This window comes from Salvelinus namaycush, unplaced genomic scaffold (genome assembly GCF_016432855.1).
Source record: "Salvelinus namaycush isolate Seneca unplaced genomic scaffold, SaNama_1.0 Scaffold186, whole genome shotgun sequence".
NCBI classification, from domain to species: Eukaryota; Metazoa; Chordata; class Actinopteri; order Salmoniformes; family Salmonidae; genus Salvelinus; species Salvelinus namaycush.
Window position 1 is genome coordinate 162,465 of NW_024058630.1, and position 13,385 is coordinate 175,849.

General features: G+C 45.1%; 1 protein-coding gene across 1 annotated transcript; it reads right to left on the reverse strand.

Annotated features, from left to right (window-relative positions):
* Positions 1-712: 712 nt before the first annotated feature.
* Positions 713-9,405, reverse strand: LOC120037767 (peptidase inhibitor 15-A). The gene is made up of 4 exons (XM_038983735.1): positions 9,287-9,405; positions 7,262-7,394; positions 6,491-6,606; positions 713-2,594 (listed from the first exon to the last, which is right to left on the reverse strand). Exons 1-4 carry the CDS (start codon positions 9,403-9,405, stop codon positions 2,459-2,461), a joined length of 504 nt encoding a protein of 167 aa, XP_038839663.1. The 3' UTR covers positions 713-2,458.
* Positions 9,406-13,385: the final 3,980 nt, after the last annotated feature.

The following is a 13,385-nucleotide window of genomic DNA, read 5'->3' on the forward strand; positions in this document are numbered from 1 at the left end:
CCAACCACACTACAATACCATACCAACCACACTACATTACCATACCAACCACACTACATTACCATACCAACCACACTACATTACCATACCAACCACACTAAGTTACCATACCAACCACACTACATTACCATACCAACCACACTACGTTACCATACCAACCACACTACATTACCATACCAACCACACTACATTACCATACCAACCACACTACAATACCATACCAACAACACTACATTACCATACCAACCACTGTACATTACCATACCAACCACTCTACAATACCATACCAACCACTCTACATTACCATACCAAACACACTACAGTACCATACCAACCACACTACATTACCATACCAACCACTGTATATTACCATACCAACCACTCTACAATACCATACCAACCACACCACTCTACAATACCATACCAACCACACTACATTACCATACCAACCACACTACATTACCATACCAACCACACTAAATCACCATACCAACCACACTACATTACCATACCAACCACACTACATTACCATACCAACCACACTACATTACCATACCAACCACACTAAATCACCATACCAACCACACTACATTACCACACCAACCACACTACGTTGCCATACCAACCACACTACGTTACCATACCAACCACACTACATTAAAACACATGAGATGATCTTAATGAAAACCAGTATGCACAGACAGAATCGCTTTACATATTTATTTACAGTTCATTTTTACAATACAAAAAAAACTCCTTCAATGAAATACTTATGCCGTATAAAAAAAGGAATAACTTTCAGTATGAATGTAGTATAAGGATATGATTAGTCAGAGTGTGAGGGTTTATCTATATACATACAGCTGGTAATGCTCTGATAGAAGAAACACTGTTTAAGGCACATGAAGATGTCTAGTGAACACAGTATGCCAACAGAATCATGCCATACGCCCAAACACAGTCGTAAGGACACACCTGGATGCTTTAATCTGTCGTGGTTATACACATTTCACTGAACCTACTGTTTAAAAATGATAGAGAATTATGTGTAGAATGTATAGTGCTCTGTGTGTTTAGCACCATTGAGGACTGTATAGTGCTCTGTGTGTTTAGCACCATTGAGGACTGTATAGTCCTCTGTGTGTTTAGCACCATTGAGGACTGTATAGTGCTCTGTGTGTTTAGCACCATTGAGGACTGTATAGTCCTCTGTGTGTTTAGCACCATTGAGGACTGTATAGTCCTCTGTGTGTTTAGCACCATTGAGGACTGTATAGTCCTCTGTGTGTTTAGCACCATTGAGGACTGTATAGTGCTGTGTGTTTAGCACCATTGAGGACTGTATAGTGCTCTGTGTGTTTAGCACCATTGAGAGCTGTATAGTGCTGTGTGTTTAGCACCATTGAGGACTGTATAGTGCTCTGTGTGTTTAGCACCATTGAGAGCTGTATAGTCCTCTGTGTGTTTAGCACCATTGAGGACTGTATAGTGCTCTGTGTGTTTAGCACCATTGAGGACTGTATAGTCCTCTGTGTGTTTAGCACCATTGAGAGCTGTATAGTGCTCCGTGTGTTTAGCACCATTGAGAGCTGTATAGTGCTGTGTGTTTAGCACCATTTGATTGATTTGAGATTAGCAGCCAGCACTGTTACTTTGTATTTCCCTCAGACTTCAAAATGCATCTGAAATACATACTACGAAGTGGAGGTGTCATAAAATGGCAAAAAGTAAACATCGCTGGAGACACCTTGCAGGTTAGGAGACAGCGTAGCATTTGCTAGCAAATATATTTACGGTAGCTAATTAATGGTAAATAAGTGAATTGTTTTGCTCCACAGTTAGCCAAGATAATTAGCTAGCAAGCTAGAATTGTTTACAGTTAGTTAGCGATCACTTTTTTTTTGCTAGCGCTGCCGTGTCAATAACCTTTCTCCAAAAAATGACAAGGTGTCTCCAGTTGTTTCTATTGGACCATTGTGAGGTGGTGTGTCCATGAGTATCCACTTCCTACGGGTACATGGCCAATGGCGAACCATAATACTGTACTACTGAAACAGTATCTGCACCATATCTGTTATTAAACATCGTTCACAAGATAAATTATCTTCCTATCAATCAATCCAATTCATCATAGGATAATCGTACAAAAACACAAGTTCTAGTAACAAATAAAACAACATTAATATACATTCTATGTACACATAATTATTTAAAAAAAAATGTGCTGCCTTCCAACGTAAATAAGCCCATATGTACAAAAATTAGCATTTTTTCAGGACTGTTGTACAAATCCTTCAGGGGGGAAAGTCTCTGTGTTGGGGTCGGGGGTCATGATGTTAGCTTGGTGTTAGTCTCCGTCCCAAATGGAACCCTATTCCCTATGTAGTGTACTACATTTGACCAGGGCCCATAGGGCTACATAGAGGCTGTGATTTGGGACGCAGGCTGGACAGGGACTCTATTTGAACCACTGCAGATAGTTTGTGTTGAGGGCTGGGAAACACATGTTGTTGGAACAGGAGCCTCCGTAGCTCGGGGGACAGGCGGAGCACGGGACGCCTACTTTATAGGGTGCCTCTCCGATCCAGTTCCCCCTGGAAAACACAAGACAGACAGACAGAGAGTTAATACTGGTTCGATCCAGTTCCCCCTGGAAAACACAAGACAGACAGACACAGAGTTAATACTGGTACGATCCAGTTCCCTCTGGAAAACACAAGACAGACACAGAGTTAATACTGGTACGATCCAGTTCCCCCTGGAAAACACAAGACAGACAGAGAGTTAATACTGGTACGATCCAGTTCTTACTGGAAAACACAAGACAGACAGAGAGTTAATACTGGTACGATCCAGTTCTTACTGGAAAACACAAGACAGACAGAGAGTTAATACTGGTACGATCCAGTTCCCTCTGGAAAACACAAGACAGACACAGAGTTAATACTGGTACGATCCAGTTCTTACTGGAAAACACAAGACAGACAGAGAGTTAATACTGGTACGATCCAGTTCTTACTGGAAAACACAAGACAGACAGAGAGTTAATACTGGTACGATCCAGTTCCCCCTGGAAAACACAAGACAGACACACACAGAGTTAATACTGGTTCGATCCAGTTCCCTCTGGAAAACACAAGACAGACAGAGAGTTAATACTGGTACGATCCAGTTCCCCCTGGAATACACAAGACAGACAGACACAGAATTAATACTGGTTCGATCCAGTTCCCTCTGGAAAACACAAGACAGACACAGCGTTAATACTGGTACGATCCAGTTCCCCCTGGAAAACACAAGACAGACAGAGAGTTAATACTGGTACGATCCAGTTCCCCCTGGAATACACAAGACAGACAGACACAGAATTAATACTGGTTCGATCCAGTTCCCCCTGGAAAACACAAGACAGACACAGAGTTAATACTGGTACGATCCAGTTCCCCCTGGAAAACACAAGACAGACACAGAGTTAATACTGGTACGATCCAGTTCTTACTGGAAAACACAAGACAGACAGAGAGTTAATACTGGTACGATCCAGTTCCCTCTGGAAAACACAAGACAGACAGACACAGAGTTAATACTGGTTCGATCCAGTTCCCTCTGGAAAACACAAGACAGACAGACACAGAGTTAATACTGGTACGATCCAGTTCCCTCTGGAAAACACAAGACAGACACAGAGTTAATACTGGTACGATCCAGTTCCCTCTGGAAAACACAAGACAGACAGAGAGTTAATACTGGTACGATCCAGTTCTTACTGGAAAACACAAGACAGACACAGAGTTAATACTGGTACGATCCAGTTCCCCCTGGAAAACACAAGACAGACAGACACAGAGTTAATACTGGTACGATCCAGTTCCCCCTGGAAAACACAAGACAGACACAGAGTTAATACTGGTACGATCCAGTTCCCTCTGGAAAACACAAGACAGACAGAGAGTTAATACTGGTACGATCCAGTTCCCTCTGGAAAACACAAGACAGACACAGAGTTAATACTGGTACGATCCAGTTCCCTCTGGAAAACACAAGACAGACACAGAGTTAATACTGGTACGATCCAGTTCCCTCTGGAAAACACAAGACAGACAGATAGTTAATACTGGTACGATCCAGTTCCCTCTGGAAAACACAAGACAGACAGAGAGTTAATACTGGTACGATCCAGTTCCCCCTGGAAAACACAAGACAGACACATAGTTAATACTGGTACGATCCAGTTCCCTCTGGAAAACACAAGACAGACACAGAGTTAATACTGGTTCGATCCAGTTCTTACTGGAAAACACAAGACAGACACATAGTTAATACTGGTACGATCCAGTTCCCTCTGGAAAACACAAGACAGACAGACACAGAGTTAATACTGGTACGATCCAGTTCCCTCTGGAAAACACAAGACAGACAGAGAGTTAATACTGGTACGATCCAGTTCCCCCTGGAAAACACAAGACAGACAGACACAGAGTTAATACTGGTACGATCCAGTTCCCCCTGGAAAACACAAGACAGACACAGAGTTAATACTGGTACGATCCAGTTCCCTCTGGAAAACACAAGACAGGCAGACACTTAATACTGGTACGATCCAGTTCCCCCTGGAAAACACAAGACAGACAGACACAGAGTTAATACTGGTACGATCCAGTTCCCTCTGGAAAACACAAGACAGACACAGAGTTAATACTGGTTCGATCCAGTTCCCCCTGGAAAACACAAGACAGACAGAGAGTTAATACTGGTACGATCCAGTTCCCCCTGGAAAACACAAGACAGACAGACACAGAGTTAATACTGGTACGATCCAGTTCCCTCTGGAAAACACAAGACAGACAGACACAGAGTTAATACTGGTACGATCCAGTTCCCCCTGGAAAACACAAGACAGACAGACACAGAGTTAATACTGGTACGATCCAGTTCCCCCTGGAAAACACAAGACAGACACAGAGTTAATACTGGTACGATCCAGTTCCCTCTGGAAAACACAAGACAGGCAGACACTTAATACTGGTACGATCCAGTTCCCCCTGGAAAACACAAGACAGACAGACACAGAGTTAATACTGGTACGATCCAGTTCCCCCTGGAAAACACAAGACAGACAGACACAGAGTTAATACTGGTACGATCCAGTTCCCCCTTAAAACACAAGACAGACAGACACAGAGTAAATACTGGTACGATCCAGTTCCCCCTGGAAAACACAAGACAGACAGACACAGAGTAAATACTGGTACGATCCAGTTCCCTCTGGAAAACACAAGACAGACAGACACTTAATACTGGTACGATCCAGTTCCCTCTGGAAAACACAAGACAGACAGACACTTAATACTGGTACGATCCAGTTCCCCCTGGAAAACACAAGACAGACAGACACAGAGTAAATACTGGTACGATCCAGTTCCCTCTGGAAAACACAAGACAGACAGACACTTAATACTGGTACGATCTAGTTCCCCCTGGAAAACACAAGACAGACACAGAGTTAATACTGGTACGATCCAGTTCCCTCTGGAAAACACAAGACAGACAGACACAGAGTAAATACTGGTACGATCCAGTTCCCCCTGGGAAAACACAAGACAGACAGACACAGAGTTAATACTGGTACGATCCAGTTCCCCCTGGAAAACACAAGACAGACAGTTAATACTGGTACGATCCAGTTCCCCCTGGAAAACACAAGACAGACAGTTAATACTGGTACATAGTGGTCTGGAGGTTAGGTTAGCGTAAACGCTACATCACTAGAGGATGTTATAAGGAATGTAGTTAGGGTATGTATACGCTAGCCAGAGAGATGCCGGGGGTAATTCATAACAGAGTGTGGATGACTTCATTATCAGTAAGACTGTCAGTAGCTACGATGCTAGTGGGCACCATTGTCCCTGTGGAGAAACATATTTATCTCGAGAGAAAAAAAAGGCTTTTCTAAAGCTACTGCTGAGTCACCAAAATTATTCCGTGTGGAAGCCATATTCTCCATTAGTGAGTTTAAACAGGTCACAAATAGTGCAGGTTGTATTATCCCCCAGCCAAATGAGAAGATAAGGGCTGAGTCACAAGTCCCCAACGGTTACGAAACGCCCGCCTTTTGATTCCGGAATTAAGGAATTAATTATTCTGGAATTCTGGTGAGGCTCTGGAGCGTTTGGAATGTAGCTGGTACCTGTACGTTCACGGCCTTGTGTGCAGTATGTCTGAATCGCTAAGCAACATGGCGGCCAACGCATTGATCCGTGCGTTTGCTAAAGCTCCAATGGACGGAGATGAACCGTACTGACAGCGGGTTGAGTATCGGCATGCTCGGGACTACGGTACAGTACGCCATTGTTAAATTAAAGGCACTAGGACAACAGAATAGAAGCTGTCGCGAAAGCAACTACCTTTCTCAAAGACTCTGTATTCCTTATTGCTGAAATATCAAAAAGGGGGTGACGATAGAATGAGAAAATGAATACCGTCTACTTACTTGGATGAATAGTTGCACACTAAGTATGTTGTCCGTTTCCACACGTTCCCCCACACGTTCATATTGTGACACGTATGTACAGCACAGCCAACTTTGTTTGTTGTGGCCCAAACCATCTGTAAAGCAGAGACCACGGTAGGGATCATCATTATGTAAAGATGTTTGAAAACAGTTTCACAGGCCAGAAAACGGGATTTTACCGCGTCTTATATTTATACATATTTCCACACTATCATGTTGGAATAATACTGTGAAATGGTGAGAGTTATGACAATGCTCTGTTAGTGTCAGAGCTGTTTGAAAAGGCCGACTGAAATGTCAGCCTGTTTTGGGTGGGATGGAGTTTTGGCTTTCCGCGGTGACATCACCAGGAGGGACCAATAAGAAAGAGAGTTCCAAACCTCTCTGCCAATAACAGATCAATTTCAGTTTTCCACTCCCAGACAGTCCTAGCAAAATTCTTGCTTGAGAAATAGTCCTTTGCTAAGAAGCTATTTTTGTTAATTTTTGACCATTTAAATTAAAAACAAACAACATTTATTTATTTGATATTGAGATAAAAACAGCTGCACTGGACCTTTAAGAGGTCGCAGTTGCAAATGAGAACTTGGTCTCAACTAGCCTAACCTGGATAAATAACAGTGAAATAAAATAAAGAGATGCACGAGTGACACAAACATTAATATCAATCAAGTCTTGACGGCATTGGGTTAAATCAAGTTCTGATTCCGCCCAGAATGACATGGTACTTTTCCTTGACTGTCGTCCTACCTGGGTATAATGTGTACACATGGGTCCGTAGCATTTGAGAGGGCACCTGGGGTTGCAGTCCTGGGGGTAGGGGAACACATAGTCCTTCACTTCATCATGCCAGGGCTTCACTAACTGGAGAATAGAGCGGTAGCTGAGGACAGACACACGCAGACACTCAGATTAGTACAGAGAGTAGATCCTTCTATTGAAAGTTATATTTCTAATTGGTGGCAAAAAGATACGAGTCATAGACTAAGGCAATGTTTCCCCAACGTCAGGTCGTTCACTCAGCCAGGGGCCGGTCTTGTGGGTCGCAGCTGATTCATTTAAGGCTTGGAGACATGGTCCGTGTCCCGAATGGCATTATATTCCCTATGCAACCCCTTGGAGCTCTGGTCAAACGTAGTACACTACATAATGAATAGGGTCCCATTTAGGACGCAGACGGGGTCATGACCTTTAGGAAGCAGACGGGGTCCCGTTTAGGTAGCAGACGGGGTCATGACCTTTAGGAAGCAGACGGGGTCCCATTTAGGACGCAGACGGGGTCATGACCTTTAGGAAGCAGACGGGGTCCCGTTTAGGAAGCAGACGGGGTCATGACCTTTAGGAAGCAGACGGGGTCATGACATTTAGGAAGCAGACGGGGTCATGACATTTAGGAAGCAGACGAGGTCATGACATTTAGGAAGCAGACGGGGTCATGACCTTTAGGAAGCAGACGGGGTCATGACATTTAGGAAGCAGACGAGGTCATGACCTTTAGGAAGCAGACGGGGTCATGACATTTAGGAAGCAGACGGGGTCATGACATTTAGGAAGCAGACGGGGTCATGACATTTAGGAAGCAGACGGGGTCATGACATTTAGGAAGCAGACGAGGTCATGACCTTTAGGAAGCAGACGGGGTCATGACCTTTAGGAAGCAGACGGGGTCATGACATTTAGGAAGCAGACGGGGTCATGACCTTTAGGAAGCAGACGGGGTCATGACCTTTAGGAAGCAGACGAGGTCATGACATTTAGGAAGCAGACGGGGTCCCGTTTAGGTAGCAGACGGGGTCATGACATTTAGGAAGCAGACGGGGTCATGACCTTTAGGAAGCAGACGAGGTCATGACATTTAGGAAGCAGACGGGGTCATGACATTTAGGAAGCAGACGGGGTCATGACATTTAGGAAGGAGACGGGGTCATGACCTTTAGGAAGCAGACGGGGTCATGACCTTTAGGAAGCAGACGGGGTCATGACATTTAGGAAGCAGACGGGGTCATGACATTTAGGAAGCAGACGGGGTCATGACATTTAGGAAGCAGACGGGGTCATGACATTTAGGAAGCAGACGGGGTCATGACCTTTAGGAAGCAGACGGGGTCATGACCTTTAGGAAGCAGACGGGGTCATGACCTTTAGGAAGCAGACGGGGTCATGACATTTAGGAAGCAGACGGGGTCATGACCTTTAGGAAGCAGACGGGGTCATGACATTTAGGAAGCAGACGGGGTCATGACCTTTAGGAAGCAGACGGGGTCATGACATTTAGGAAGCAGACGAGGTCATGACCTTTAGGAAGCAGACGGGGTCATGACATTTAGGAAGCAGACGGGGTCATGACATTTAGGAAGCAGACGAGGTCATGACATTTAGGAAGCAGACGGGGTCATGACCTTTAGGAAGCAGACGGGGTCATGACCTTTAGGAAGCAGACGGGGTCATGACCTTTAGGAAGCAGACGGGGTCATGACATTTAGGAAGCAGACGGGGTCATGACCTTTAGGAAGCAGACGGGGTCATGACATTTAGGAAGCAGACGGGGTCATGACCTTTAGGAAGCAGACGGGGTCATGACATTTAGGAAGCAGACGGGGTCATGACATTTAGGAAGCAGACGGGGTCATCACCAGAAGAAACCATTGGAGGCAGAGTTCCAGGATCAGTTTCCCCTCCCCCAGATCCTGAACCTTTAGACGGTGGAACACCAAACTGACTTGTGGTCAGCATCTAGGGTCAACAGTGAGGGGTCAAAGTTCAGAGGTGACTCACCGTCCGGTCCTGACAGAGAGGTTCTGGCCCAGGAACCTGAGGAGGTGTCGAGGTCCGTGCTCCCACAGACACGCGTGGGCCCAGTCCTCAGCTGACTTAGACAGGGTTTCGTCCCACATCTACACACACACACACACACACACACACACACACAAACACACACACACACACACACACACACACACACACACACACACACACACACACACACACACACACACACAGGGTACATGAGAACATGACATCATGAGTAACATGGACTGAACTGTAGGCATGACTAAGCTAAGACAAATATGCACACAAAGCCTTGTCTATTCTCCCTGTTCCCACGTTAAAGCCTTGTCTATTCTCCCTGTTCCCATACGTTAAAGCCTTGTCTATACTCCCTGTTCCCACGTTAAAGCCTTGTCTATTCTCCCTGTTCACACGTTAAAGCCTTGTCTATTCTCCCTGTTCCCACGTTAAAGCCTTGTCTATACTCCCTGTTCCCACGTTAAAGCCTTGTCTATACTCCCTGTTCCCACGTTAAAGCCTTGTCTATACTCCCTGTTCCCACGTTAAAGCCTTGTCTATTACTCCCTGTTCCCACGTTAAAGCCTTGTCTATTCTCCCTGTTCCCACGTTAAAGCCTTGTCTATTCTCCCTGTTCCCACGTTAAAGCCTTGTCTATTCTCCCTGTTCCCACGTTAAAGCCTTGTCTATACTCCCTGTTCCCATACGTTAAAGCCTTGTCTATACTCCCTGTTCCCATACGTTAAAGCCTTGTCTATTCTCCCTGTTCCCACGTTAAAGCCTTGTCTATTCTCCCTGTTCCCACGTTAAAGCCTTGTCTATACTCCCTGTTCCCATACGTTAAAGCCTTGTCTATTCTCCCTGTTCTCACGTTAAAGCCTTGTCTATTCTCCCTGTTCCCACGTTAAAGCCTTGTCTATTCTCCCTGTTCCCACGTTAAAGCCTTGTCTATTCTCCCTGTTCCCACGTTAAAGCCTTGTCTATTCTCCCTGTTCCCACGTTAAAGCCTTGTCTATTCTCCCTGTTCCCACGTTAAAGCCTTGTCTATTCTCCCTGTTCCCACGTTAAAGCCTTGTCTATACTCCCTGTTCCCACATTAAAGCCTTGTCTATTCTCCCTGTTCCCACGTTAAAGCCTTGTCTATTCTCCCTGTTCCCACGTTAAAGCCTTGTCTATACTCCCTGTTCTCACGTTAAAGCCTTGTCTATACTCCCTGTTCCCACGTTAAAGCCTTGTCTATTCTCCCTGTTCCCACGTTAAAGCCTTGTCTATTCTCCCTGTTCCCATACGTTAAAGCCTTGTCTATACTCAATGTTCCCACGTTAAAGCCTTGTCTATACTCCCTGTTCCCACGTTAAAGCCTTGTCTATACTCCCTGTTCCCACGTTAAAGCCTTGTCTATTCTCCCTGTTCCCATACATTAAAGCCTTGTCTATACTCCCTGTTCCCATGTTAAAGCCTTGTCTATTCTCCCTGTTCCCACGTTAAAGCCTTGTCTATTCTCCCTGTTCCCACGTTAAAGCCTTGTCTATTCTCCCTGTTCCCAAGTTAAAGCCTTGTCTATACTCCCTGTTCCCACGTTAAAGCCTTGTCTATTCTCCCTGTTCCCACGTTAAAGCCTTGTCTATTCTCCCTGTTCCCACGTTAAAGCCTTGTCTATACTCCCTGTTCCCACGTTAAAGCCTTGTCTATTCTCCCTGTTCCCACGTTAAAGCCTTGTCTATTCTCCCTGTTCCCACGTTAAAGCCTTGTCTATTCTCCCTGATCCCACGTTAAAGCCTTGTCTATACTCCCTGTTCCCACGTTAAAGCCTTGTCTATACTCCCTGTTCCCACGTTAAAGCCTTGTCTATACTCCCTGTTCCCATGTTAAAGCCTTGTCTATACTCCCTGTTCCCACGTTAAAGCCTTGTCTATTCTCCCTGATCCCATGTTAAAGCCTTGTCTATACTCCCTGTTCCCACGTTAAAGCCTTGTCTATACTCCCTGTTCCCACGTTAAAGCCTTGTCTATTCTCCCTGTTCCCATAAGTTAAAGCCTTGTCTATTCTCCCTGATCCCATGTTAAAGCCTTGTCTATACTCCCTGTTCCCACGTTAAAGCCTTGTCTATTCTCCCTGTTCCCACGTTAAAGCCTTGTCTATTCTCCCTGTTCCCATACGTTAAAGCCTTGTCTATTCTCCCTGTTCCCACGTTAAAGCCTTGTCTATTCTCCCTGTTCCCACGTTAAAGCCTTGTCTATTCTCCCTGTTCCCATAAGTTAAAGCCTTGTCTATTCTCCCTGATCCCACGTTAAAGCCTTGTCTATAATCCCTGTTCCCACGTTAAAGCCTTGTCTATTCTCCCTGTTCCCACGTTAAAGCCTTGTCTATTCTCCCTGTTCCCACGTTAAAGCCTTGTCTATACTCCCTGTTCCCATACGTTAAAGCCTTGTCTATACTCCCTGTTCCCATACGTTAAAGCCTTGTCTATTCTCCCTGTTCCCACGTTAAAGCCTTGTCTATTCTCCCTGTTCCCACGTTAAAGCCTTGTCTATACTCCCTGTTCCCATACGTTAAAGCCTTGTCTATTCTCCATGTTCTCACGTTAAAGCCTTGTCTATTCTCCCTGTTCCCACGTTAAAGCCTTGTCTATTCTCCCTGTTCCCACGTTAAAGCCTTGTCTATTCTCCCTGTTCCCACGTTAAAGCCTTGTCTATTCTCCCTGTTCCCACGTTAAAGCCTTGTCTATTCTCCCTGTTCCCATACGTTAAAGCCTTGTCTATTCTCCCTGTTCCCACGTTAAAGCCTTGTCTATTCTCCCTGTTCCCACGTTAAAGCCTTGTCTATACTCCCTGTTCCCACGTTAAAGCCTTTTCTATTCTCCCTGTTCCCACGTTAAAGCCTTGTCTATTCTCCCTGTTCCCACGTTAAAGCCTTGTCTATACTCCCTGTTCTCACGTTAAAGCCTTGTCTATTCTCCCTGTTCCCACGTTAAAGCCTTGTCTATACTCCCTGTTCCCACGTTAAAGCCTTGTCTATTCTCCTGTTTCCCACGTTAAAGCCTTGTCTATACTCCCTGTTCCCACGTTAAAGCCTTGTCTATTCTCCCTGTTCCCACGTTAAAGCCTTGTCTATTCTCCCTGTTCCCACGTTAAAGCCTTGTCTATACTCCCTGTTCTCACGTTAAAGCCTTGTCTATTCTCCCTGTTCCCACGTTAAAGCCTTGTCTATACTCCCTGTTCCCACGTTAAAGCCTTGTCTATACTCCCTGTTCCCACGTTAAAGCCTTGTCTATTCTCCCTGTTCCCACGTTAAAGCCTTGTCTATTCTCCCTGTTCCCACGTTAAAGCCTTGTCTATACTCCCTGTTCCCACGTTAAAGCCTTGTCTATTCTCCCTGTTCCCACGTTAAAGCCTTGTCTATTCTCCCTGTTCCCACGTTAAAGCCTTGTCTATTCTCCCTGATCCCACGTTAAAGCCTTGTCTATACTCCCTGTTCCCACGTTAAAGCCTTGTCTATACTCCCTGTTCCCACGTTAAAGCCTTGTCTATACTCCCTGTTCCCCACGTTAAAGCCTTGTCTATTCTCCCTGTCCCACGTTAAAGCCTTGTCTATCTCTCCCTGATCCCATCGTTTAAAGCTCTTGACTTATTCCTCCCTGTCCATGTTAAAGCCTTGTCTTATCTTCCCTGTTCCCATGTTAACAGGCGCTTGTTCCATACTCCTGCTTCCCTACATGTGTTAAAAGCCTTGTCTATTCTCCCTCTGGATCCCATGTTAAAGCCCTTCCCTTGTCTATACTCCCTGTTCCCACGGTTAAGCCTTGGTCTATACTCCCTGTTCCCACGTTAAAGCCTTATCTGGTCTATTCTCCCTGTTCCCATAAGTTAAAGCCTTGTCTATTCTCCCTGATTCCCATGGTACAGCCTTGTCTTATACTCCCTGTTCCCACGTTTAAAGCGTTTGTCTATACTCCCTGTTCCCACGGTTAAAGCCTTGTCTATTCTCCATGTTCCCATAAGTAAGCCTGTCTATTCTCCCTGATCACATGTAATTCCGTCTATTTACTCCCTGATTCCCAATGTTAAAGCCTGTCTATACTCCCTGT

Bases quoted from the DNA above. Each gene is read 5' to 3' on its own strand.
- LOC120037767 (XM_038983735.1), bottom strand. From the start codon at position 9,405: ATGTGGGACGAAACCCTGTCTAAGTCAGCTGAGGACTGGGCCCACGCG. The intron at 6,607-7,261 runs GTAGGACGACAG...TCTGCTTTACAG, and splicing joins TGTGTACACATTATACCCAG to ATGGTTTGGGCCACAACAAA. The intron at 2,595-6,490 runs GTAAGTAGACGG...TGTGTTTTCCAG, and splicing joins GTGTGCAACTATTCATCCAA to GGGGAACTGGATCGGAGAGG.